This window comes from Aethalodelphis obliquidens, unplaced genomic scaffold (assembly GCF_003676395.1).
Source record: "Aethalodelphis obliquidens isolate GAN/ISIS:26980383/991018 unplaced genomic scaffold, ASM367639v1 scaffold7, whole genome shotgun sequence".
Lineage (NCBI taxonomy): Eukaryota > Metazoa > Chordata > Mammalia > Artiodactyla > Delphinidae > Aethalodelphis > Aethalodelphis obliquidens.
Genome location: NW_020837951.1, coordinates 36,560,288 through 36,585,274, shown reverse-complemented (window position 1 = coordinate 36,585,274; position 24,987 = coordinate 36,560,288). Strand labels below are relative to the sequence as shown.

General features: G+C 54.1%; 1 protein-coding gene across 3 annotated transcripts in view; it reads right to left on the bottom strand.

Annotated features, from left to right (window-relative positions):
• TLN1 (talin 1) overlaps window positions 1-24,922 on the bottom strand; it is a 31,891-nt gene extending 6,969 nt beyond the window's left edge. Inside the window, exons 1-45 of one of the 3 annotated variants that reach the window (XM_027105546.1) lie at window positions 24,704-24,922; window positions 18,572-18,739; window positions 18,231-18,328; window positions 17,837-17,966; window positions 17,583-17,735; window positions 17,176-17,318; window positions 16,939-17,066; window positions 16,153-16,213; window positions 15,394-15,498; window positions 14,911-15,066; window positions 14,051-14,152; window positions 13,805-13,881; window positions 13,415-13,595; window positions 13,127-13,240; window positions 12,905-13,013; window positions 12,507-12,715; window positions 12,244-12,342; window positions 11,789-11,839; window positions 11,069-11,236; window positions 10,584-10,878; window positions 9,856-10,022; window positions 8,885-9,013; window positions 8,606-8,722; window positions 8,390-8,503; window positions 8,050-8,184; window positions 7,756-7,884; window positions 7,478-7,580; window positions 7,132-7,340; window positions 6,668-6,787; window positions 6,266-6,463; window positions 5,935-6,074; window positions 5,664-5,757; window positions 5,472-5,561; window positions 5,235-5,357; window positions 3,800-3,943; window positions 3,150-3,311; window positions 2,771-2,911; window positions 2,496-2,677; window positions 2,163-2,295; window positions 1,844-1,945; window positions 1,588-1,758; window positions 1,353-1,502; window positions 1,144-1,245; window positions 945-1,064; window positions 35-181 (exon numbers count right to left, since the gene is read on the bottom strand). In XM_027105546.1, the coding sequence (XP_026961347.1) occupies window positions 35-181; window positions 945-1,064; window positions 1,144-1,245; window positions 1,353-1,502; window positions 1,588-1,758; window positions 1,844-1,945; window positions 2,163-2,295; window positions 2,496-2,677; window positions 2,771-2,911; window positions 3,150-3,311; window positions 3,800-3,943; window positions 5,235-5,357; window positions 5,472-5,561; window positions 5,664-5,757; window positions 5,935-6,074; window positions 6,266-6,463; window positions 6,668-6,787; window positions 7,132-7,340; window positions 7,478-7,580; window positions 7,756-7,884; window positions 8,050-8,184; window positions 8,390-8,503; window positions 8,606-8,722; window positions 8,885-9,013; window positions 9,856-10,022; window positions 10,584-10,878; window positions 11,069-11,236; window positions 11,789-11,839; window positions 12,244-12,342; window positions 12,507-12,715; window positions 12,905-13,013; window positions 13,127-13,240; window positions 13,415-13,595; window positions 13,805-13,881; window positions 14,051-14,152; window positions 14,911-15,066; window positions 15,394-15,498; window positions 16,153-16,213; window positions 16,939-17,066; window positions 17,176-17,318; window positions 17,583-17,735; window positions 17,837-17,966; window positions 18,231-18,328; window positions 18,572-18,701 (5,931 nt within the window). In that variant the 5' untranslated portion in view covers window positions 18,702-18,739; window positions 24,704-24,922. The remainder of the gene's footprint in view (window positions 1-34; window positions 182-944; window positions 1,065-1,143; window positions 1,246-1,352; window positions 1,503-1,587; window positions 1,759-1,843; window positions 1,946-2,162; window positions 2,296-2,495; window positions 2,678-2,770; window positions 2,912-3,149; window positions 3,312-3,799; window positions 3,944-5,234; window positions 5,358-5,471; window positions 5,562-5,663; window positions 5,758-5,934; window positions 6,075-6,265; window positions 6,464-6,667; window positions 6,788-7,131; window positions 7,341-7,477; window positions 7,581-7,755; window positions 7,885-8,049; window positions 8,185-8,389; window positions 8,504-8,605; window positions 8,723-8,884; window positions 9,014-9,855; window positions 10,023-10,583; window positions 10,879-11,068; window positions 11,237-11,788; window positions 11,840-12,243; window positions 12,343-12,506; window positions 12,716-12,904; window positions 13,014-13,126; window positions 13,241-13,414; window positions 13,596-13,804; window positions 13,882-14,050; window positions 14,153-14,910; window positions 15,067-15,393; window positions 15,499-16,152; window positions 16,214-16,938; window positions 17,067-17,175; window positions 17,319-17,582; window positions 17,736-17,836; window positions 17,967-18,230; window positions 18,329-18,571; window positions 18,740-24,703) is intronic. The other 2 variants (XM_027105547.1, XM_027105549.1) reach the window with 2 other exon arrangements.
• Between the last annotated feature and the right edge of the window lie 65 nt (window positions 24,923-24,987).

Below are 24,987 nucleotides of genomic sequence, written 5' to 3'. Positions count from 1 at the left end.
CTGGCCCTCAGTCCGTGGGGATGAGCTCGGTCACCTTCTCAGAGACTCGCCGGGCGCACTCTATGAGCTCCTTCTTGGTGTAGGCGTCACTGGGGCTGCACTGCAGGGCGCCTGCCTTGGTGGCCAGAGCAGCACAGCCGTGTCCCAGTTCCTGAACCCGGTGCTTGATGTGGGCACCTATCTGTGAGCAGGTGAAAGAGGGAGATGGATTTTACGAGAGGCGCTCGGGTACGTCCAGTGCGCTCGGAGGAGTCACTAAGGACCTAAGAAACCACGCACTGCAGACTGAGGAGGTAGTGAGAAAAAGCGCCCAGCACAGACTTGTCCTGTTTCACAGCCTTTAGTCAGGAGGCCACCTCCCACACATGGAAAATACTGGCCTGTGGGCACCAGCTGTGAGGACCTTGTTAAGCACGGTGAGGAGGAGGGGAGAAGCACTTCATGCTGGGGTGTCTGAGTCAGAGGCCACGGCTTACAATTTGGCCCGTGTGCGGTGCGGTTGTGGAGGGGTTTGGGGCTGGGGATTAGGTGTGTCACGCTAAGATCCATTTTTACTTGCTTTCTTGGAAAGCCAGGAGCTTAGGGAAGGAAGCGCTTCAGGGCTTTACAACAGAAGAACCAGGAAGGGAATACAGGCTTGCAGCACAGCAGAAAAGCAGCCACAGGCCCAGAAGAGGGTCAGCAGAGAAACAGCGGCAGACCAGGAAAGCTCTAGATCCTGGGCTGTCTCCTTTATGCCTGTGACCGAAGGCTTTGATGCTGTCCCTATGCGGAGCCCTGATCACTCTTTCGTGGAGTGGCCCTGAGGAGGAGTTCCCCTTTCTATGAAAGATCAGAGGGGGCGAGGGTGGGACAGCCCCAGAGCCTGACATGATGGAACAAGGGGCATGCCTCTGGGGTTTCCTGTGAGGCGCTGGGGAAGGTCACAACTGCCTCCGAGTTACCTCTTCATTTTCAGCAGCCACAGCTGCAGGCTTGGCCTGTGAGGCCAAACGGCCATAGTCACTGGTCAGCTGGTTAGCGAGAGGGCCCAGCTCCTCAGGGCTGGTGTTTGACTTGGTTACCTGGAGACAGTGGAAGAAGTGAAGTTATGTCCAAACTCGACTTTCCAAGAGCAGTCCTCTTCTTCTCTCCCAAACTCACCATCTCCTGAACGGTGACAGCAATGGCCTTGGCTGTCCGCACCATAGTCGTCTGATAATCCACGAAGGAACCTTCTGGTTCACCCATTGGTCCTTCATCTAGCTAAGGGGAGAGAATGGGGGAAGAGGAAAGATTGTTGGTCTCTGCCACTGGGCTCAGGGACCCTGGTCCACAGTAGGCTCTGTCCATGGGCACCCCAAGACTCCAACCTGGTTGATGGCCTGGGTGATGGAGTCCACCATGCCGCCGACAACCCCGGCAGCACTGGCTGCCTCGTTGAGGGTGGCTGTCAGGTCCTCCACGGCCTCTGTCATCATCTGTACAGCCTCCTCCAGGGCTTCCTGGGTGTGAGCTGCTTGCTGTGGGGCAGACTGAGTGAGCTGGGGCCCAGCTGTTCCTGCTTCTCTTACTGTAGCAGCAGCCTCTCAACCCGGCCCTCAGTACCTTGGGGTTACCGCCAGCCTCCTTGGCTGTGTACAGCAACTGCAGGGCAGACTCGGCCAAGGTTTTGGTCTGGTCCAGGAGTGCCATCTGCTGAGGATGACTCAGGGTCTTGGAGGCAGCACCCACTGCAGCCAAGGTGAGCGGCTCAAAGTACTGGGCCATCTGGGACACCTGAGGCAAGGGTTTGGAATGGGTCAGCCGGGCCAGGTACCCTTGCTTACCCTATCCCGGTCTCCCCACGTGTCTCCCCAGGTACCTTGTGTCCCAGCTGGGAGGCTTCCGCCCGGGCAGCACTGGCCAGTGGCTCAATAAGATGGGAGATCTCCTGCACTGCAGTGAGCATCTGGGTATGCAAGGCCTGGGGAGGAAGCGAACTTTAGCTCTGACTGTGACCTGCAAAGGGACCCTCTAGTTGCACAGAACCCCACTCTTCCTTCCACATCCAACTAACTAACCCCCTTGGCATGTTCCATACCCTCGATGTTTCTATGAAGCCCATTCCCAGATCCCCCACCTTCCTCAAGCCTGCCATCGCTCCTTCCAGACACCTTTCACAGAACCCCCTTCCCCCTTACCTCTTGAGAGATTCCCTCACGGGGAGCAAGCTGCTGGCTGATTGCGGCAAGGGAAGCCTGGTCTAGGTCCCGCAGACAGCTGTTCAGAGCTGCAATGGCCGCCTCACACTCCAGCTGCCCTGGAGCCTTGTCCCTGCAGACACATCACAGGCTCCAACACCAAGAACGTCCCTTTAACATAAGGCTAGCCCGCCTTTCCCTGTATCCCCCGAATCTTGGACAACAGGTGTTCTCCAACACCATCCCATCTCATTGCACCTAAGTGCCCACCCCTCCATTCTGTCACAACGTATATCCCCCAGTCACACCGGTTCTCCAGCCCGCCCCCTGTACCTCATGCTTGTAATGAGCTTCTTGATGGAGTCTGAGACAGTACGGGAGTGGCCAGCCAGCACCGACCAGCGTGGGGGGTCCCGGGGATTGACTGCCAGGGCCCGGGCTGTCTGGATTAGGCCCCCCGCACTCTCCAACATTGTCTTGGCAGAGATCACAATGGGCTCCATGGCAGCCCGGCCCTGGGGAGAGGGGAAGCAGGGAGGTGAATCTCAAGACTCCTGGGAAGATGAAGCGGCAGACGGCCCATCCATTCTGCCTTCACCCGGCCTCACCTCGGGGCTGATCTGGGCGGGAACGCTGGAGAACTCAGGGTTGGACGCAAAGGCACTCAGATTTTCCACAGCCTCCAGCAGCGGGGCTGTTGCTGCTCGGCACTGCGCACGGTTCTCCTCTGTGAAGGCCCCGTCCAGCGCCTGAAAAGGGAGTGATGGGGAGGCCCTCAGGACGGACTGGAGACAAAGGCGGTGCAGCCCAGGTCTCCCTCCTGAGCTTAAAGGGTGTGGGGAGAGGCTGGTGATGACCAGCCTGGATAGGAAAGGCCTTGGGCTCAGGCAGGTGGGATTTGGTAGAAAGCCTCAGGGAATGACAGGGGGTCAGGGGAGAGAAAACTGGATAGGTCAGGGAGAGGCTGAGAATTCAAACACCGGGAACCTTGATGGTCTTGACAAGATTGGCCGTGCTGTTGGCCACCTCCTTGGCCGATTGTACGAACTGGCGCTTGGCTGTAGGATTGGCAGTCCGGGCAGAAGCCAGGCGGCAACTGTTACACAGTGCAGACGTGTGTTTGGCCACAATGGTGGCTGCAGAGAGCACCTGAGGAGACAGAAACGTGGAAGAGCCACAGTGAGGGCAGGAGGGAAGTGTCCACTCCAGGGAGCAGCCCCTTTCGCTTGGGGGATGTATAGCAATACCCTTGGAAGTCTAATTAGGAAAGACAAAGTCACCTGAAAAGTCAAGATCTGGGAGAGAGAGATACCCAAAGATGAGCATGAGCAGGGTGCGGGGGAAAGAAAGATGAAAAGCCGACACACTGATGGAGAAATAATAACAGGCTCTGTAGGAGAGTGAGCTCAAACATCCATAAAGAGGTGGTGAACTTGGCAGTAAGTGAAGGAACAATGAGAAGCACGGCAGGAGAAGACAATGACCCAGAGATGCTGTGGGTAGGGGGGTCAGAGCTGGGGCCCCAACCTCTCCTTCCCCACATGTCCTGCATCTCCCTCTCCCCCTCACAGGGCTGGTCTGTCCTGGCTCAGCAGCCTTTCCCAGGCTTGTCCATGGTGCCTGTCCCTTTGAGTTACCTGGGCCTGGGTGCAGCCAGGCTCTCCCAAACTCTGACAGGCCATCTGAATTGCCTGGTTTGCTCGGGCAAACTGCGTGGGCTCCACCAGCCCTTGCTGTCCAGCTTGGCTGTTGGGGTCAGAGACGCCAACCAGATATGCAGCCTGGGGAGAGAGAAGAGGTGGGGTGAGGAATAAGGAATATTCCTTAGGTGGGACTCGAATAGCGATAGTGGGGACAAAGGGGAGCAGGGCTAAGTTTAGTGGCCAGGGTTCTATGTGAGTGGAGGTATATTAGCTAGCTATAGTTACACTATAAGAGGGAAAAAAACCTCTCCTGTTTTGTTAAATTTGTTCAAACATTTCAGAAAATTAAAAAAGTAAAAAAAAAAAAAAAAAAAAAGGAAAGACACAAAATAAGGTTTTTATTAAAATTCTATATGTATGTGTTTATATGCTGAGTCTTAAGGTGAAAAGTACTGCTTACTGTAAGTGGCAGTAAAAAAAAGTTTGAAAGCCCCATACACACACACACAAAACCTCTTTTAGAGATAGTTGTAAAACTATAGAGGGTGTTAGGCTAATTAACACTTACGATACCTCCAAGCTTCAGAGATTTGGAAAGGGGGAAGGGATGGGTATAATGGTTGCCAAAATCTGTTTTTGCTTGGAAGACCATCATAAGGTTTGATTCTTACTTCACCCAACACATGGTAGCTTTGCTTTTTCCTCTTCATGCTATTCCAGAAATAAGTTAAACCATATACCGCAGGCCACCCAACAGAACAGGACACGGGGAGGTAGGGCGACTGAAGGAGCAGGATGATAGGCCTTCAGGGACACAGTCTGAGATGATGAGCTCTCAAGCCAGTTTGTTTTAAGGATTCATATACGAAAGCAGAATACTCTGAGCTAATAGGTCGTTTTACACTTCATAATGTAGAAAAAGGCAAAGTTAAGTGGTGACGCAAGTAACTGGAAATTTAGTCCCTGGTACTATTCTAATAAAGTAACAATTATGTGGGGACTTCCCAGGTGGTCCAGTGGTTAAGACTTCCACTGCAGGGAGCCCAGGTTCGATCCCTGGTCAGGGAACTAAGATCCCACATGCCTTGCAGCACACCCCCCTGCCCCGCCCCCCCAAGTAATAATTATGTGAAAATAATTTGCATATGCTAATCAGCATATACCAAGAAAACTGGGTCTGGAAACAGCCCAATGATTGGACAGTGTAACCATACCTCAAAGCACCAGGGCTCAGGGGTGACAGTGATCAGAACTGCTGGTGTTCTATGATTGCTGACAAATATCTCTACTTTAGGAGGGGGAAAGACCCCCGGTTTCCATACAGTTGGCTTTGCAAGCATAACTTTTTGAGTTTTCTGCATGTGTCAGGCTGCGAGGAGGTGGGGGAGGGGAAGCAGGGGCATTCCAGGGACCATCTCAGGAGCATAACCTGTGCAGCTGCCTCGGTGAAGCCGCAGAGGGCCTTGGAGGCTGTGGCAATGGCCTCCCCAAACTCTGGCAGGTTTCCGTTCTTGGCATTTTGGGAGATGCCAGTCATGGCCTCACCCAGTACCTGAGGAACACAGTGTGTCAAGAGAGTCAGAGCCTGTCCTCAGAGGGACAGAGCAGCCCCCGGTTAGTTCCATCTTCCTGTCCTCTGCCCTCCTGGGTTCCTGGGTGCACTTACCTTTGAGTTTTCCATGACACTGTCCAGGCAGCCAAAGTAGGACATGTCATTGATGGGCTGGACTGGGTTCTCTAGGAGTTCCCGGACCGTCTGTAGAGGGGGAGGGTGAAGTGAGATCCAAGACACCCCCCTCACCCTCCAACCAAGAACCCTTTCCTCAACCTCAACCCCATTTATCCTGACAGGGCCCACCTCCAACTCCCGCAGGGCATTGTCACACTCTTTCTGCCCGGGCGCCTGCTGGGTGCACATGGTGATGAGCTGGTTGATGCTGTCAGTCACTGCCCTGGGAGGAAGTCAAGTGAATGAGCGCAAAGGTCATCATTTCTGCATCCTGTACGTGTAGGAAGTCTAGCCATTTCTCTTTTGCCTGGAACAACTCCTAAGCCAGGGACTTCTCATGAGATGTCCCCTCCCCAGTCTCTTCAACATTCTAGGGCTGGGCTTCCCAGCTCCCACGTACCGGGCAGCTGCAGCCAGCTGACTCTTGAGGTTGGGGGCTGCAGGGTCTGTGGACAGGGCTTTGGCAGCCAGGAGAAGTTTGCTTGAAGACATGGAGATGCCCTTCAAATTGGACACAACCTGGGCGCGGTCCTCCTGGCTCTGTTGAAGGCAAGAAGGTCAACACATTGTCCAGTCCTTTCTTATCTGTCTCTAAAAGGAATCTTCTGTCCCAGACACTCAAGTACTGCTAGAGACTGGGGAGGGGAGTGAGCCAGGAGCAGGTGAGGACTCTGTGGTCACAGAGATGCCTCTGATCTAACCCTCGAACAGGACCCAGTGCCTCTTCGTACCGGAGCCTGGCCTGCCATCTCCACACCAGCTTCCAGGAAGGTGCTGAAGTCCTGTCCGAATCGACCTGAGGCTCGAGCCAGGTCCTGAGGGGTTCCCCGAGAGGCCTGCACCAGTTCTGTGGCTGCCTGATTTAGCCCAGCAGCGGCTTCATTCAGGCGGCTCTGAGCTTCTTGAAAAGTCCCGGTGCTGGGGGGAAGCTGCAGGGTCAGAGACAAAGTCAGGTGCAAGAATGGGAAATGACGTGAGGGAGAGTCTGGTAGAGGAGCGCTGAGAGGTGGGCACAGAGCCTGGGGGCAATGAAAGGGGATACATCTGGGAGTCAGGGTCAAGGAGAGGTCCAGAGGTAGAAGCTTGGAGTCCTTCATCCTCCCTGTGTTCCCCCCACACCCCTGTCCTCCTACCGAGTCACTCAGGAGTCGCTTGCTGGCATCTCCCACTGCTCTCAGGGCATTGTCCACATCTCGCTGACCAGGCAGGCAGCTGACACAGCGGTTCAGGGCCTGGGTCACTGCTTTGGCCACCTGAGGTGGGAAAGGAGACAGGGGTTGCCAAAATGGAAACAACTGGGAGATCCCCTCCTCCACCCATGGGAGACTCTGAAAGTGAAAGCAGAAAAGGGGTGTTTTAGCTGAATAGGCCAGGGTATCACGTTAGGGTATCAAGCGATGGTGACCAAACTTCCCCAAATGTGGCTTTCAGCTAGGCCCCTGCCTCAGTCTAGCTAAGACACTTCTACTAAGACTGAGAAGGAAGGGCGGAATCCAGAGAGGAGCTGCGGTGTCGATGAGACTCTTCCCCCGTCAGGGTGGGCCTTCTGATGGGATCTGGGGGAGAGGCAGGGAGCGGCCCTGTCCCAATACCTGACCTGCGCAAGCCGCTGCTGGCTCTCAGGGTCCCCTGGATGGCCAGCTGCCTTCTTTGCCTCCTCGATGAGGCTGCTGGCCTTATCCAGTACATCACTGGCTGTGTCAAGCACAATGGCTTGCACCGCAGGATCTGATGTCAGGGCAGCTACGCCCCTGGCGGCTTGGGCCAGTGACCGCAGCCCACCTGCCACATCCCGAGCTGCGATACCTGGGGAAACAAGGAGAGAGGAAGGAGGGGAAAAGGCACCGTCACTGCCAGGCCCTGATGCCGGTGGCTTCCTCCGTACAGCTCCCATTCCCCCATCCTCCTCACCACATGCCCCATTCCCAGCCCTGTCCACGTACCTGCGTAATTCTCATTGCCCTGGGCAACCTCCCCCAGCAGCTGGGCGATGGCGGAGCTCACTGCTTTGGTGCTGTTGCCCAGATCCTGGGCACACTTCTCCATCTAGGGATGAAGGAGGAGACTCGGGATCAGGTGCAGGAGGAACTGGGAAGAGGGAACCTGAGCAGCTATTCAGGGACAGCTGGCAGTTTGAGTGAAGGTTCTGGGCAGCTCTGGGGCACGGGTGCGAAGGAAGACCTCAGGGTTTGAGAAAGAATGAGGTCTTTCGAATACCTACCGTCTCCCCAGGTAAGGGCTTAAGCTTGCCATCTCGAGCCGCTGCCTTCACTTCCTGCAGATCTCTCTCTAGATTCTGAACCACACTCAGAGCAGAATCCATCTCCAAAGGCCCACATGCTTCCTGAGCCTACAAAGATATGGGGGGCGGGGAGGGGGTTGAGGTGTAGGAGGTACACTGTGTCTCATTCACGCCTCAGGTTACACAATTACCCATTTTAGGATATTCTGAACAGATTCTCCATCATCCTAGGACTCCCCCCTCATCTTCCAAAAAGGTAGCCAGCTCCTATACCTTCTGGGCAGCGGTGCGGAGTTCAGCCAGCGCGGTGCCAAGGTTTTTAGCACACTGACTCAGCTGCATGGCCGATGCCTGGTCCTGAACTGTTGGCACTGAGGCCTTCGCGGCTGCCACCATCTTCCCACCTGGCTGTTGGGGAACAGGCAGGCAGATGAAGTGTACCATACGCCCTCTGGGCTTGGGTACAGGGACTGATGACGGTCAGGATGTGGTGAGCACTGGGGCTCAGTACTGGGAGAGAGGCTATTGGCAGAGATTTAAACTGATTAAATCTAAAGGTCTCATAGAAGAGTGGGAGGGGTCTGGTCTGAGTGGTGAGCGGAAGATGCCTTGCCTGCAGGAAGCTCTGGCTGGCAGCGATGAGGGCTAGCTGCGCACTGGGACTGTCAGGCTGGGCTTGGCTCCCTCGGACGCCCTGCACCAGCAGTGGAATCTGCTCTGCCACAGCCTGTAGGTGAAAATGTCATCAGGGCCACCTCTCCGCAGGCTGGGGGAAAGTCCCCCATCTTCCATGCCTCCTCCCGCCCCCACGCGCTTCCTGGCGTCTCACCTTGCAGCTCTGCATCAGCTGTGGCTGGGGGCCGGCAGAGGCCTTGGGGGTGGAGGCTGCATGTTGGGCCGCAGCGATGGTCTGTGTAGCTGAGGCTGCAGCCTGCTTGGCTGCGTGCTTTAAGGACAGAATAGTGAGGACGAGGCCCAGACATTCCTATACCCTGTCCCTGGCTTACCCTGCCCGTGCTATCCCCCAGGGAAACATCAGCGTCCCCGCACATCCCTCCCAGTTTCATTCCTCCTAGAGCACCTACACTGGCTTGGTTCCCGGCCTCACCTCCAGGCGCTGCACCAGCTTCTTCTTGATGGCATTCTGTGCAGCTGCGTTGGTCGCCATGCGGAGACCCTCAGCTGCCTCCCGCAGTCGCTGCTGCTGCTCCTCACTGTCAGGGTGGGCGGCTGCTCCCTGAGAGGTGGCGAGGGGACAGTTACCACCCTGCGTCCCTGTGGACCCTAAATAAGCTCTTCCCTGACCCCTCCAAACTCAGAGGTATCTTCCTGAAGTCATTTCTAACTACCCGCACTGAAAGGTAATCATAGTTGAGACGAGCTACCTCAGGCAGGCAAAAGGGGAGCCTCCAGGGGCTCTGGCTTCCGTCTGGGATGCTGAAATCCCTTTCTTGGGTAGAACTGTTTCTGCTTCCCCTCTCTGGGGAAGCAGCCGTAGTTCTTCCCCCCTCCCCACAAAACACCACTAGCAAATGGGGGTGAGCAGGGCTCTCTGGGACAAGGATGCGGTTTAGAGCAGGGATCTCAGGGATGCCAAAGCAGGGGCCCTGGTTACTCCTGCAGCCTGAAGAGCCCCAGAGCCCAGGGAGCCTGGGAATCTACTGGCTTCTTCCTGACAGTCCGCTGCACCCTTGTGTCCCTGTGTCCCACCGCCTTGTCTTTCTCTGTGCTGCTAGCAGCGGATCCCCTGGGACTGAATGCCCGCGTGCATTCACAGGAGACCAGGAAGCAGACAGGTGGTGGCAGCAAAGTAGGGCAAAGTAGGAACCGCAGGCCTTGGTCTTAGAGGAAGAAAAAGGGTACAGTTTCCTATCAGTCAGCAAGGACTCTGGGAGTCACACTGGCTGGAAGCCTGGCGCCATCCACTCACCGCCTAGGGGCGCATTTATTTCCTCAGTGCTCCTGTATTTGTTCTCTTGTATCTTCTGCTTTTCACCTCCCATAAGTGAGGGTGACTATCTGGACCCTTCTACCTCCCTACAGGGCCCAGTCTGGGGGTGTGCACAGAAGGCTCTCTACCTTGGCAGCCTCCACCATCTTGGCTGTGGCATCGGCCAGGATCTTAGCGGCGCTTAAGAGCTTGCGGGAATTCTCCAGATCACTCTCCCCCTCGGCATCAGCCTTGATGGCATTGACCAAGTCAGAGGTGGCTTGGGCTAGGATGCGGGCCTGTCGCACCATCTCACCTGAGAGCGTAGGCACAGTCAGCGAGGGGAGCCAGAGACACTGAGAGGGTGTTGGGGGTGGAGGAAAGTGGTGCAGGCAAGGTGGGTAGGGCTTTTAGGGACAGTAAGGAGACACAGAAGTTCTTGAAGTGATTTCCCTGGAGTTACTGTTTCCTGGGTTTAGGATCTTGGAAAGGAACAGATTTCCTGGTGCGTTCTGATGGGAGGAGGGGCCGGGGGCAGTCTCCAAGGGGTATTCTCCATAAGTAGTCTTGAGAGGATGAGACTCTTTGTGAAGGATTTTGGGGGTTAGGGAGTAGACTGGGGATGGCTATCTCTTAATAATATCATTTTATATCTATTTTTGTGTACACGTTGGTATGTTCTTTAAATACACCAAGGAAGGCAGAGTGGATATCATATTCCTGCTTTACAGATGGGGAACTGGAGATTTCAGAGATTAAACACCCAGCCCACTGTGCTGAGTGCTTGGTGGGGGGGTGATGGGTCTGCAAGGGAATTTCCAGTGGACTCGGGGAACCTCACTGGGATTCTCTGTCTTCCCAGGGGGGCTGTCCTTACCAGCATCACCCATGGAGCTGAAGATGTTCTCGGTGACAGTGAGGATGGTGTCAGTGGCCTGGTCATAGCGGCCAGCAGGCCCAGCCCCTGTGGCGTGGGCCCTCACGTGCTGCAGCAGCTCATTCAGGGCCTGGGTGACAGCTGTAGCCGCTGCTCCTACTCCCCGCAATAGCTGCCCATCCTCTGTTGCAGCCTGGGAGGCGGACACACAGCCCTCCACGGCTTTGGCCACTAGTCGTCCGGCCTCCACCAGCTGCTCTTGGCAGACAGGGGAGCTGATAGTAGGAGCCACCACCTGTGGGCAAAGTGAGTGTCAGAGATGTAGGCGAGGGAAAGGAGTCGTGAGGTAGGGGTGTCTGTGGTGTTCACAATAGTTATTAGGTTGGGTAGTGAGGCCTTGGGGGCCAAAGAGATTAAATGAGAGGCTCTTGTGTGTGTGGTAGCATCACCCCTAGGCACAGGCTGCAGCAACCTTTGGGGCTCACCTTGGTACAGGCCACCAGCTGGGAGGTGGACAGGGCACACTGTGTTGCTGCAGCAATAACCTGGGTCTGAAGCCCTGAGTCCTCTGTTCGCTGGGCCACACTCTTGGCCTTGAGGACCAAGGCAGCTGCAGCACTTGCCACGGCCTTGGCTAGCTGCATGAGCACCTCCTGTGAGAAAACAGCAGTCAGCATGGCCTGAGATCCAGCTTGGGATACACGGACCCTTCTCAGAGGCACAAGCTGTTTCATTAGTCCCACCGACTCCAATCACAGAACAGTGTGCGCAGAAGCAACCAGAACCTACCCCAAGCCCCTGCCTCGAGCACGAAGTGGGACAGAACCCCCACCAAGGAACAAACCCACACCGAGAGAAACAGTGTCTACACCAAAGGGAGAAACGCATGAGGCGGATACACTCGGACGGCAATGGGGAGGGAGGGTGGGCAGCGCTGTTACAATGGGATGGAGGGAGGGGTCCCTCCCACCCCCAGCGTCTTTTCTCCATTTCTTCTCAATCTTGGTTGGAAGCAGTCACCCTGGAGTCTTGGGAACAAGTCCCTGTACTACCCTTCGGACCCCATTTTCTCAAGTCCTGCCTGGGCCGTGCCTCCCCAGCTCCCGTCATGTTCTGCTCCCCCAGGAGGCCAGGGGAGGGGGCAGAGCGAGTGTATGCGGCTCAGAGAGGACAAAGCTGGGAAGGCCCAGGCCAGAGGCCGTTACCGTGGGGGGATCGGGGGGAGATGGCACCCCAGCCCCTCTGGGCGCACAGATCTGCATGGGAAATCCAGGATGACAAGTCAGCTGAGGAGACGGGCATGGGGCGGGAAGGGGGAGCGAGAGGAACAGCGTCCTCTGGGTGTGTGGTCCACAGGACTGGAAGCGGGGGTTCAAGACGCCCTCAAGTTGGGGTGAGGGCTACATACGGGAAAGATGACAGGCAGCCAAAAACGTATCACCAATAAGGGCCAAGGGTGAACTAACAGGTTAAGTTTGGATTCAGGGGTTCTGAATTCTTATCCCCAAAAAAGGGACTGGGGGTTCCCAGTGTCATCCCTGGAAACAGAGGTTCAGGTTGGCTCTGAGGGGTCAATTTACAGTAGCAGGACAGGAGCTGGATTCAGGATCAGAGGTTACCTCCTAGAAGCTGGGGTCTGGGGGTTGGGTAAGTCACCAACCTGGAAGTGGGGGTCAGTATCACTTTCCCCAATTTGCTGCAACAGCTCCCCACTGGCCTGGCCCACGTTCCCAGCTGCTTGCAGCAGGTTCTGACGGGGCTGTGGAGAGTGAACACCGGTCAGAAGCTGCCTAATCCCTGCCCACATGTCCACGGGTCCTACACGCCCATGGGTCTCACCCTTCCATCCCGCAACATGGACCGCCCCCTTCTCCTTGGGCTCAAACCCTCCCCTCTCCCTAGTGCCAACCCCTGGCCCCTGACCTCGGCACTGGCCGGCTGGGCACTGCGCAGCAGTTCTGACACCGCCCCCGCCAGGCCCTTCGCTGCCTGCAGCAGGGGCCGGCCACTGCCACCTTCGTCCTCCAGCAGGGCAGCCAGCAGCTTCACGCCACGGGACATCTCCGTCAGGTTGGAGGAGATTGTGGTGACTGCACAGCCCACTGCGGTGTAGTCTGTCTCGGCAGGGTCCCCTGGGGGGAGAAGGAAGAAGAGGAGGCCAGTCACAGGCAGTTAGTCACACACACGTCCTGAGAGAGACGTACACACGAAGTCCCTTCCGTGAGTCAAGGTGCAGTCACACCGAGCCAGTCACACTCACGCTTGCACATGCTCGCCCTCCCCTCCACCACCGCACACAGAGGGCTGGGCATCCGGCCTACCTGCTGTCAGGTTCACCACGGAGGCAGTACCGGCTGTGATGGCGTCTACCTGGGAGTGGATTTCATGCTTTGATTCATCCATCTTGTTCTTACGCCAGGCCTTCGAGGCCTGAGAGAAAAGAGGAACAAACCTCAGGACCTGCTCTGCTGCAGTTAACCCCAACCCTGCTCCTTGGAGTCCCAGCTTCAGCACCACCGGCCTCTCCTCCGTCCCATACTCACAGCATCCTGGCCCAGAGGGGGCAGAGTGTCAAAGTCATCCAGAGTGGCCTGGGCAGCCTGCACGGCTTGCATGCTGGAGTTGATGGTTCCAGTGAGTGCCTGCTGGGCTGACGTCTATGAGTCAAAGAGAGAAGTAACAGGGAACATTTAGAGGAGAGAGAAGGCAAAAGAGAGCCTGAGGCCGAGAAGGAGACAAATAGGGACACGGGAAAGACTGCCGAACTCCTGGCTAGGCCCAGCCAAGGGAGGCTAGGCCCGGAATCATGGCGGCAGTGGGGGCACTCTTACCAAAGGAGGCATGTGTCCTCGGTGCATCTGGCCACTGGTAATCTGCTGCTGGGCAGGTGGCATGCTGCCCACCTGGAAATTTTCAGGACCAGAGGCTCCGGAGCGCATGATGGCTGGCAGGGCCACGGAGCCATGCTCCACCTTCCCCACCCGGTTACACTGCTGCTGAAGGACTGTTGACCTAGAGAGGGGACGAACGGGGAGCACTCCGAGGACCTCCTCCTCTCATCCCTTCCCACCCCGCTCTACAGCCTCCGCACGTCCTGTGGTCTGGGCGGTGCGTGAGGTCTCACCACAGCCTGCGGCTGGTTAGAGGCATCCTAAGGACTCCCCACCTCCCACAGTCCTTGGGGGTCCTGCCTTGCCTTCCCTGCCCAGTTCCCCTCGTACTTCTTGGGGGACACTGAGTCCTCCAGCATAGTAGACTCCTCGTCTCCTTCCAGTCCAAAGTGATCCTTGCTTTTTTTCTGTAGGGAGAAAAAAAGAACAAGAGTTAAAGAAGAGGGAAGTGGGAAAGGCAGCCTTTTCATTCCGCAGTCAGCCATCTTCCGGAACTTGGGTTCCCCTTTCTAAAGGACCGGCTTGGGGACAAGGTAAGGGAGGAGAAGGAGAAGGTGGGGGTCAGGCAGTGCTCACCTTCTTAAGGATGATATCGATGTAGCCAGCAATGAGCTGTGCGATCTGCTCCCCCTCGGTTGTCTGCACCGAGTAGTAGCCATCTTGGTAGTCCCCGAAATCCTAGGGGGACAAGGTGGGGACTCAGTGGGAAAGCCTGAATCCACCCAGGATGGGAAAGGGTGGGGCGGGAGCCCAAGGTTGAGCTGATGAGGGGCGCTTCCCCGCCCCGTGCCAAGAGCCTCTAGGACAACAGCCTTTCTTTAATCTTCTATTTCTTTATTTTCCTTGGAGGGAAATATTTTATTTCCAAGGAGTGCTCTTTATGCTACAGTTTCAAATGCGTGGCATTTAGGAAATCCCTCTTCTCTCACCCTGAATTGGGAGGACACATTTATCATTTATCATTAAATGACCATAGTTAAGGATTAGTACTAGTACCCAAAATGGAAAAACCACCTTTACTAATTTCCCTTCTCAGTGGGGCACTTCCTCAAGGTGGGATCAGTTTTCAATTCATAATGCCAAAACATAAAGCTAGAGGAGGAAACTACTGTAAGTAGCTGTTGCTGAAAGAGGGGAGGCTTATTTTTCTGTCACCTTTTTCTTCCCTCTCCCCAAGTTTCCTGTGATCTCAGCTTGCTGGTTACAGTTTTGTTCCGTTGATTTAAAAGAAATGTTTCATTTAAGCTTTCCTCATTCTCCAGGAGAGTTTCCCCTCTATTCTAATCTCCACGTTCCTGCAATAGTTCCAAAGTTTTCCTTTTTTCTGGAGTTGCATTCAGTGCACCTACCCCTGAGCAGGGGTGCGGGGGAGACCTCTGTGGCTGCCCCTTCTCTGAAAACTCCAAAGCCCTTTCTCCCCCGAGACCCCAGCTCACCAGGGTGAAGCTCTTGGGAGAGGCAGCCCAGCGTTTGATGTTGGTGAGGTTCCACTCCTGGATCACCTCTTTGGTCTTCTCGTCCACTCGCATCACACACTCCTTAGTGATGCCCAGAAGCCTGGGCACCAACTTGTTTTTTCCTTTCATCTTTTCCTGTAGGGCAGAGGTTGTCATTGGTGTTATTAGTCAGGGGATCAGATCCAGACCACAGTGGGGTGCTGAGGTGGGCAGGGGTGAACCAGGGTGTCTATGGATGGACCTGGGACAAGGCTATGTTAGGATAAAGGTAAAGGGAAGGAAAATGCAGGGTAAGGAGGGAAGTGATGGTGGAGAACTGACAAAGGGGCAAGTTTTCACACGGAAGAGAATGAGATTCTTGGGGAACAACGGGAAATGTGACTGGGGGCAGGGTTAGAGGCTCAGAGAGGAAAGGGTAAGAGTGGAAGTAACGGCGGGCAGAGAGAAGTATCTGTAACCCACCTTGACCAGGAAGAAGGAGACGCCGTACGTCTTGAGGGAACGGGCTAGCTTCACATAGCGTACCTTGGCCTCGATCTCACTCATCTGTCCACAGTTCTTGTGTGCCTTCGAGTATGAAATGGGGAAACATTTAGCAAAATGTGGGGAGGATGATATCGCAGATGAGGAGTTAAGTTGGGATGTGAACTATGATGGGAGAGCATGATGGGAACAGAGGAAAAGTTAGGGGGATGCAGACTATAAAAAATGAGAAGGTGAGGGGATGGGGCTGATAAAGGATATGCAGAAGCAATTATTCAAGAAGCGAGGGATACAGTTAAGGAACTTGCAGACATTCTGTAGACGTGAATGGATGGTTAGGAAGTAGAAGGTCAAATACAAGGCCTTTTGGGCTGAGGATTCAAAGAGTGGGGATAACACCTTCCGTCTGTACGAAGATATATACTCTTCACAGTAATTTAGGCATACTACCTCGTTTGATTCCCCTATCAATCCTACTCAGGGAAGATAGTTATCCCATGTTAGAGGTAAAGAAAAGAAAACAAGATTACTGAACTGAGTTCCACAGCAGATGCAGTGTGCAGGTGGAGACCAGAAGCCCAGGTCTTCTGCTTTCTCGGTGCAGGAGGGGTGGGACAACAGCTTGGAGGGTGGAAGCAAGGTAGGGGTGATAAGGAGGGGGCGGGGGTCCATTTAGTCAGTAGGATTAAGCAGCAAAGCTCCCGGGTCATCCCAAACACTTTCCCCATCCCCATTCACCTGGAAGATCTTACGCTCTCCCTTCTGCTTCACATACTCCTTGGGCAGGAAGTCCTTCAGGCTACACCAGAAAAGGGAGGGTCAGCATGTAGTGGACAGCATCAGGGCTATGTGGGCCATGGACTGTGGGCCTAGGGTTGTAAGGAGATGTCTAGGAGAGTATTATCTTTGGGGAGAAAGAAGACTCAAGGGACTAGAGTCTGGATTGTCCCTGAAATCGAGGTGACTTCGTACTAACTCTTGAATACAGCCTGTGTCCCTCCTTACAGGGAAAGAGACTAAGGGAACTTGAGTCGGAGGCTCATTCCTTCAGGAAAAGAGGGTCGAGAGCACAATTTTAGGGGACCAAGGGCAGAAGGAGCTCACAAGAAGGATCACCATGCTTGTAGGAAGCTGAGAAAGCCACACCAAACTGTAGATATTCTGAGAAACACCAGTGGATGAGACCTGTGAGACTCTGGAAATCTGATGTTCCCTGTGACGAAAATGTACTTTCCCTCTGGCTATTGCAGTACAATTCTTCAGAGCATCTCAGGAAAGTTACATGCTCACTTCAGAGGTAGGGGGCAGGGGCAGGGATTCTGGACTACATTTATATTCCACATGAGGCCAGGGAGGAGACAAACGGACGATGGACGCTGAAAAGGTACCCACATGGGTCAGACCCTGGGACCTGAGAAGAGGAAACAGGGGAGAAGGACTGGGATGGAGACAGGCCCGTTGTGCTGGGGCCACAGTGGCAGGGAGTCCTGGGCCCTGCCAGGGTATGGGATGAGGGTCACTCACTCGAGGAAACCAGCCTTGTGCTTCTGCTCATTGTGGGGCCCAAACTGGATCTGGCATTGGAAGCCAGCGAACTCACAGGCCTTGTCGAAGGAGACAGGGTGGGAGCCATTCAGGATGTCATCTCGTGCCTGCAGAGCACAGCGAAAGGAGGCGAATGTTGTCTGGGGTACAGAGATACCCCCACTGTGCTTCTGCCTCTCTCCCTACCACCCCATGCCAGGCAAGTCCTTTCCCTACCTGCACATAGAGAAGGTTCAGCTGGACAGGGTCCCGGGAGTCCACATTCTGGTCTGAGTAGAAGAACTTCCTCCGGAGCAGAAGCGTCTCGTGCTCCTCCACTCCCTGTTCCCTCAGCGTCCGGCCATGGTCCAGCCAGTTCACTGGGACACAGAGAGTCCCCTCAATGTCTAGCCCCTAGAGCCCCTATGCCATCTAATCTCTGGCTTTTTGTTTGTTTCTTCATTTCCTACCCTCTCTCACTAATATGTTAAGTTCCGTGAGTGTAGGACTTTGTTTTACTACAGATGCATCCCCAGTGTTTAAACAGTGCCTTGCAAAAGCCAGTATTCAGTAAATAACACAGAAACAGCTGCCCCTGCCACCCTGCTTGTTTCGAATGCCCTCTTCTGTCCCTTTCTGCTTACGCTCGTCATCTGTGTGCAATTTCTGCTTTAGTTTCTCCATCTTCTTTTCATCTCGCAGCAGCGTCTTGTCCTTTCGTAAGGTCCCTGTCACCTCCTCCTTCTTCTCTTCCATGAGCTCTCGAACCAGTGAATATTCATCATGGTTGGTGATGCCTGGGGGAGGGGGTGGGTTGGCAGCATCCCAGGCACTGCAGCCAGGTCTTCCGGCAGAGCTGGGGCCTCCCCCTGCACCTCCGGCCCCACTAGCCCCTTACCAATGCGGGCACAGATGGTCATGAGCATGTCAGTGACGGTCTTAGAGTCGTCCACCATGACAGTCTTCACAGTGCCATCCAGCATACGGATCTTCAAGGGCCTCTGTTTCTTCCTGTACTCCATGGTGTCCTATTGGGGCAGGAATAGGAGGCAGGGGCCCACTTTAAGCTAAAGGTATTACTTCCTTTTCAGGCAGCCAGAGGCGGAAGGAAAGTAGATTACTAAAAGGAAGACTATGGTGGCTCGCTCGAAAGCAGGGTATTATGACTGCCTGTAATAGAAAGAAGGCATGGGGGAGGTCAGAGACAACAGATGCGGGTGCTGAAAATAGGAAGTGGAAGGAGGGAAGTGATGGAAGAGGATATTGGTGGTCCTTGATGAAGTCATACTCACCCCATTTCGGAGCATGTAGTAATCCAAAGCTTTCCCGGCCTCCAGCCATATACCCTTTTTGGGGTCATCGTCTGACAGAAATAGCCCAAAGTCGCTGGCTAAAAGAGAGGATGGATCACCTCAGACTTATAAGGACCCCAATGTGGCTGAATGGCTGCACCACTGCCCCTTATTATTTTCTCAGTGATCTGGGGCCTAAAGGGGAGGGAGGGAACCAAGGAGCACAGACCTGAGAGATGAAAAGCCTTGGGGGACAAGAAAGTCATCCCCCAAGGCCAAGAGCCTGGGAATGAGAAGGGACCGAGGACTCCCGCCCCAGCCATCTGGGTCGTCAGACTCACGAGGGCCAGACAGGGCCTCTGGGATCCGCTCACGGATGATGCGACAGGCGTCATACACCATGGTAGACGGCTCGAACTGCATCGTCTTTACCACATTCCCAATGCTGATCTTCAGCGAAAGTGCAACCATGGTGGCGGCTTCTCCTCTCCAGCCTGGCTATACCTGACCTGTGGCATCAGGGCATTAGAATACACCCTTGTTGGAGGAGAGGAGGCCCCCCAGATGGAGGCCCAGGAAAGGGAGTCACCAAAGCAGATAGCGGTGAAGTTGGTTTTGTTTTATTTAATAATTTTAAAGAATGAAAGATGAGTTGCATCAGATGGGTGCCTAAGGTGTCTAAGACATCTGAAGGAGAGGCTGATCTGCAAGGTACAAAAGCAGGTCTGAAACGCAGTGTTACCCGAGGACACTGCCCCGCCCCCAGCACTGGAATCTGTGCCTCCCTTTTTTCTTCCAAGTGTTTCTCTCTTACCCTTGTCCCTGCTCACCTCCTTTCCCAGCCCCGCCTCTGCCCTGTTTTCATCCTTCCTGGTTCAGTCTTCTTCCCTCTTTGTCTCTTACTATACCCTGCTGGCTTCTTCCTGTCTGGAATTTTCAGAGCTCTGCCCTGACTCATCATATGATCTTCCCTCTCACAGCTTTAGCCTCCTCCTCTGCAGAATGAAGACGTTATATTAGATAATCCCCAAGGGCTCTTGAGACCTGCAAACACTGTCTCTAGCTAGTTTGGCAGGGAGGCCAAACACTTGCTGTTCAATCCATCCAGGCCCACTTGTCTCAGCTTTCCTCTAACCTGACGTGCTGGGGGCCTCCCAGAGGAGCTTGGCCCATGTTTGGTTTCCCAGCAGTCAAGCTAGAATCATGATTTTCTAACCCAAAGGGATCTCAGAAGTGATCTAATCAACTCTTTAATTTTGCTGAAGGGGAATCAGACCGTGTGTGTGTGTGTGTGTCTGTGTGTCTGTGTGTCTGTGTGTGTCTGTGTGTGTGTCTCTGTGTGTGTGTGTTTCAAAGCAGGTCAGAGAAAGAGCCCAATCCTTCTAACTCAGTCCTTGCTCCTTCTAAGTCACCAACTTACTACTCAGTTCTCACGGTAACTCCTCCTATGCTCTCTCATCTTCAGTTAGTCCTTCTGAAACTCTGCCCTCCATCTCAGCTGCCTCTCCTGACAGTATTTTCATTGCGGCCGGGGACACCAGTCTCACCGAGCCCTCCCGGCACCACCTCTCAGTGGAGGCGGCAGGCAGTGCAGAGTGTACCAGACCACACGTCTGCCTAGCAGCTGATGATGTGACCCAGCTCCGCACAGAGATTGGTGCCTCTTACCTAAGAGAGTGAGCAAATCTAGGCTGCCCATTGCCCTCTCTACAAACTGCTAGCCCCAAAGGGGAGAAAGCAGACTAGACAGAAGGCTGGAAGCAGAGGTGGGGGTGTTAGGAAACAGCAGCTGAGGATCAGGGAACTTGGCAAGGGGTATGTTTTTGGAGGGTTAAGAGATTAGGAGGGATTGAAAATCTAGGTAGAAACAGGAGGCAGGAGGCAGATGTGGGAAAGGTCTGGACCAGGGATATGATAGACAATTTCTAGCCTTATAAATAGTACAGAGTCTCAAAAAAGCAACAGCCACAGCTCGTCCTCTATCGTTACTCCCAAGAGCGGACTCTCCCAGTCTCCCCACTACTAGGTTTCTACTCCCCTCCCCATTCCTGGAGCACCTCTCCCCATAGCTGGACAGACCTGGCTGTTGGGTCGCTGGAAGGTCTGCGAAGCTGAGGGCACACTGAAAAGACCTTAGACCCTAAGCTGAAATTGCATGTCTCCCCCCATTTCCTCCGGACATATGGACACCCCCTTCTTCCTCAAGCACGGAAACCTCTGGTGAGACCCCGATAAGGGAGTTGAGTCATGGCTACCCTCACTTTCAGGCTGGTCCTCAGTGGACATCCACATGGCTACAAGAGGGTGAGGGAGGAAAGGGAACTGAGCGAGTTGGGGGCGATGATAACACAGAACCAGGCCCCTGGAAGTATGGGGAGAAGCTATCCAATTCTTGTTCCGGCCTGAGAACTTTGCTCCCCTTTCTATCATGTTTTATGGAACAGCAACAATGCCCCCCCCCCCCCCGCCCGTGTCCCCCTCCCAGAGAACTCCTCCTCCCTCAAGACATTCCTGAGATACATTCCAGAGGAGTTGGGCAATTGTGGGGGGCGGGAATAGAGGACAGGAGGTCAAATCCCAGCAAGGAATGGAATGTAAATGTACTGGGGGTAAGGAATTTGGGGTACATAGAGAATACAGTCAGAGCAGGTACCCACAAAGGGAGCTGCAGAAAGACAGGGAGTTACAGAGAGGGACAAAGGGAGAGAGAAAGCTGAAGACAGAGTCAGAATGTAAGAGGGCTGGGGGAGTAACAGTCTGTTACCAAATTTGGCCTCTGAGTCTGTAACCGCTGAGAGGGAGGGGAGGGTTGTGGGTGAGACTGACATATCCGGCCTCAGGCTGCTGGAGGCTCATTTAGGGCTGGACTGGGCAGCTGAAGGGCTGGACCTGACTTCCCCCAGCACGACCCTTCCCCACCTACATCCAGATCCATGCATATTCATTCTCCCTAGATGTACCCCAGCCTATGCAGAGAGCTCTTTCCCACAAAGCTACTTACACAGTCTCTACCTACACATTATCTCAAACACACAGCCCTACACAGATCCATCACAACCACGTCATCTTCCCATGGACTCCACCCCACGCACACAGCTGGGACGTACAAATACACCTCTATCGGCAAGCACACAGCACTCGGCCCCAGCACCTCTCCTCTCATTATACAGACATTCTCCTTCCATCCATCCAGTGAGCATTTTCGAGGGCGTGTTATGGGAAGGCCTTGGGCCAAACTCTCAGTGGCGGGTAAGCCCTAGCCTCTGCCCTCAATGGGCTCCTGGTCAGCAGAGTGGATGAGCTACATACAAAGTTACAGAAGGCAGGATGTGGTAAGAACCAGGTGGTATGTGCTCACGGGAGAGATCCCTTTAGGTCAGGGAAGGGGGACTAAAATGTCTTCACGAAAAGTGTCATCTGAAGTTAGGATTTAAAAAAATAAAGATAATAAAAAATAACAATGATCTATCTTTTATTGACTATATGTCAATTTCTTTGTGTACATAATTTCATTTAATCCTTACAGCAACCCTGCAAGGTAGGTGTCGGTATTTCCATTGTTACAGATTAGGAAACTGAGGCTCAAAGAAGTTAAGCACTTGTTCAAGTGTTTAACTTGAACAAGTCACACAGCTAATAAGTCACACAAACGAATAAGTTGTGAAGCCAGAATCCAAACCCAGGTCTCTGACTCCGAAGCCCAAGCTCTCTCCACTATTCCAGCCAGCCGGAGATGAGTCAGGGGTGGCATTCCAGGCAGAGAGAATAGCATAAGCAAAGGTGGAGAAGCAGAAAATCACGGAGGGGCATTCAGGGAAGTGAGGAGGCAGGCTGGTTGAAGCACAGCGTACCTGCAAGTGAGCAGTGATGGGGAAGTCAAGGTTAGGGTGGAAAGGCAGGGGAGAACTCGGCAGGAGTATGCGGAATTTCACCTACCGGAGGGCAACAGGAGGCAAAGGGAGGCTTTGATCAGAGAAGGGGCATAATCAGAACTAAACTTTACGAAAATAACTCTGGCATCTACCTTGAAGATTGGTTGTAAAGACACTGCATTAGCACAAGTGGGAGGTAATGAAGCCAGAGTTAGAATGGTGGAGAGGAGGACATCACTCATTACAAATTTTAAGAGGTAGAACTGACAGGAGCTGATGACAGTCTGTCCTCAGGAACCAAGGCCCAAAGTCAGGCTGGGGTCCCATTGCTTCGCGTCATCAGTAGGCACTCAGAGTGGCTGGGAGAGCTTGAGTTTAGGCAAGGAACTGGGAAAGGGGGAATGAAAGGAGCAGATGGAGCTGAGAATGTGAAGATGAGGCTGCAGTTAGGGGATGTGGTTAGCAGCCAGGTAGGGGCAGAAGGGATGGGGTTAGTGACTCTATCAGGCTGGAAATGGGGAAGACAAAGTGTAAAGAAAGACTGGGAAGATAACAGTAGGAAAAATAGTCTATAGTTAGTCACTGGATCAGGCTGGGGGAAGAGGAAGAATATGTGGATGGTGGCTAAGACAGGGAATGATGGAGTGAGGTCAGAGGCCAAGTCAGGCTGCAAGAGGTTGAGAAGAGATGTGGTAAGTGGCTAAATTAGGCTACATTAGTGGGATGGGGGAGAGAGTGAAGGGACGTTGGCAGTGTCTAAGTAAAGATGGAGTTGAGGGGAATGGGATGCAGCCAGTGGCCGGGTCAGGCTGGGTAGGGGATAGTGTTGTGGTCAGTGGCAGGGTCAGGCTGGGAGTGAAATGGGGGTGTGGTCAGTGGCCTGGCTGGGCGTGGGATCAGCAAGATCCAGTTTCCTCTTTGGGTCTCATTTCCTCTTTTCTCTTGGGGCAGTGGGGGAAGGGGATCTATAACTAGACCAAGAAATTAAGGAGGCTTAGAATCAGGGAATGGCACATAGCAGGGACCGTAAAGACCTGGCAGTAGTGTTGGACTGGTGGTGGGGTATTCAGCAGATGACCTGGAGGTATGCACTTGAATGAGTGGGTGAAAATGGTGGGAGAGTGCTTTAAAATGATGGGAAAGCTCAGATTTGCACGAGAGAAGGATGTGCGGATTCAGGGGTGGGAAGGGAGGCAGAATTGACACTGAGAACGGATGGTAAGGTGAACAACACGGGAGCATTAAAGGCAAGGGAAGTATTCTGTAAGTGGGTAGGCCTGAAGGGTGTGAAATGCAGGGCCAGGGAGGAGAGTTGGAGGGGAAGGTTTAATATCCAGGGAATGAGGGAAGACGGAGGCAGTAGGGCTGAACTTTCAGAGGATTAAGCCATCCCCTTCTCCCATGGGAGCAGTTTCCTTGGTCTGCTTCCTCCTTAATCACCATCCCGTCTCCCCTAGGCAGTCCCCCACTTGTTACTAAGCCTTGTACACCTCCTGAGTCTCTAACCCTTTCCCACCTCCTATCTTTTAAACAGCATGGTCCAGGAACCCCTGCCCCTCAACTGTGGTGGTCACAGCAAGAGCCCTAGGCTTAGACAGTAGAATGAAGCTGGAATCCCAGATGCTTGCAATTCTAGCTGAAGCCCAGAACCCTTGCCTGAAATTAGTTTGTCATTTCTCTGGGCCAAAGAAGCCCCTGTGACTACAGAGGCATAAGAGCCCTCCCCGCAAAACAAGGGCATCTACTTACCGCCAATCTCTTAAATTTACCTGCCCGAGGTCAACCACCCTGACCTCAACTACAACACCGAGAACTGCCCGAGATTCCTAACATTAACCCTGACCCTAATTTGTCTCCTGATTCCCAGTACTGGCTTTGACACTCATCTCTTTCTTAGCACACACCTGAATCCAATCCAATCCCTGATCCCTAATTTTGATCTAATTTTTACCTTTAGCACCAAATCCCGACCTTAACCCTAAATCTTGACCCCTAAACCTAAAGCTCATTTGTCACTTGATTCCTGATTCACCCCTTCCGTTTATCCCTAATACTGACTATGCCAACCTTCTCTAATCCCTAAAACTGGACTTCTAACCTAGTTCCTGTTGGTGACCCTTAACCTGACCCTGAACTCTAACTTTGACTTATGTTGGCCATCCTAGAAAACAAAATAATGCTCTTAATCCAAACTTCACCTACACAAAACACACCTGACTCACGCTAATAAATCTAAATTTTAACCCCGGTTTTATAACTCCAAAAGCTAACCTTAACTCCTAAACCCAACTCCACCTAATCCGCAACTCACCCAATGTGTTCCTACTCACCCGCTATCAACTAACCTCAAAGCCGATCCCCGCCCTGCGCCACACTGCCATCCACTCCTCGCCCTCCCCCAAACTCATCTGCTCCCAGGAAGGGCCTGGCTCCTGAAAAACGGCCTATTTAACTCCGAGCACGGAGATACACTGGACGCTGATCTCTCCAACAGGACCCGAAACAGACGCAGAAGAGTCAGCGGCCCCGCCCGCCCACCCGCCTCCCGGACCTGGCCTCGCAGCCCCACCCTGAAGCCCCAGCTCGCCCGGTCCTCCCTACCTGCGCTGCCCGGCTCTGTGCCCCGCCCGCTGGTCCGCTAACCCTCTCGTTCTCCGGGTGGCTCTCAGGCTCCGGCCTCGCCCTCTCTTCGACACTGTCTCGGCCACTTCCGTCCCGGGAACGTCCCCCACCCGCGGGCGGCGCCCTGGGCCCGCGCTCTATGGTCGCGGGGGCTGCAGGAAGCTGCTCTGGCTCCAGCTCTCGATGCTCGGGAGCCCGCCGACTACCGGCAGCCCCTCCTCGGCAGGAAGCGAGGGTGCGGCGCAGCCAGAGAAGGCGCCCGA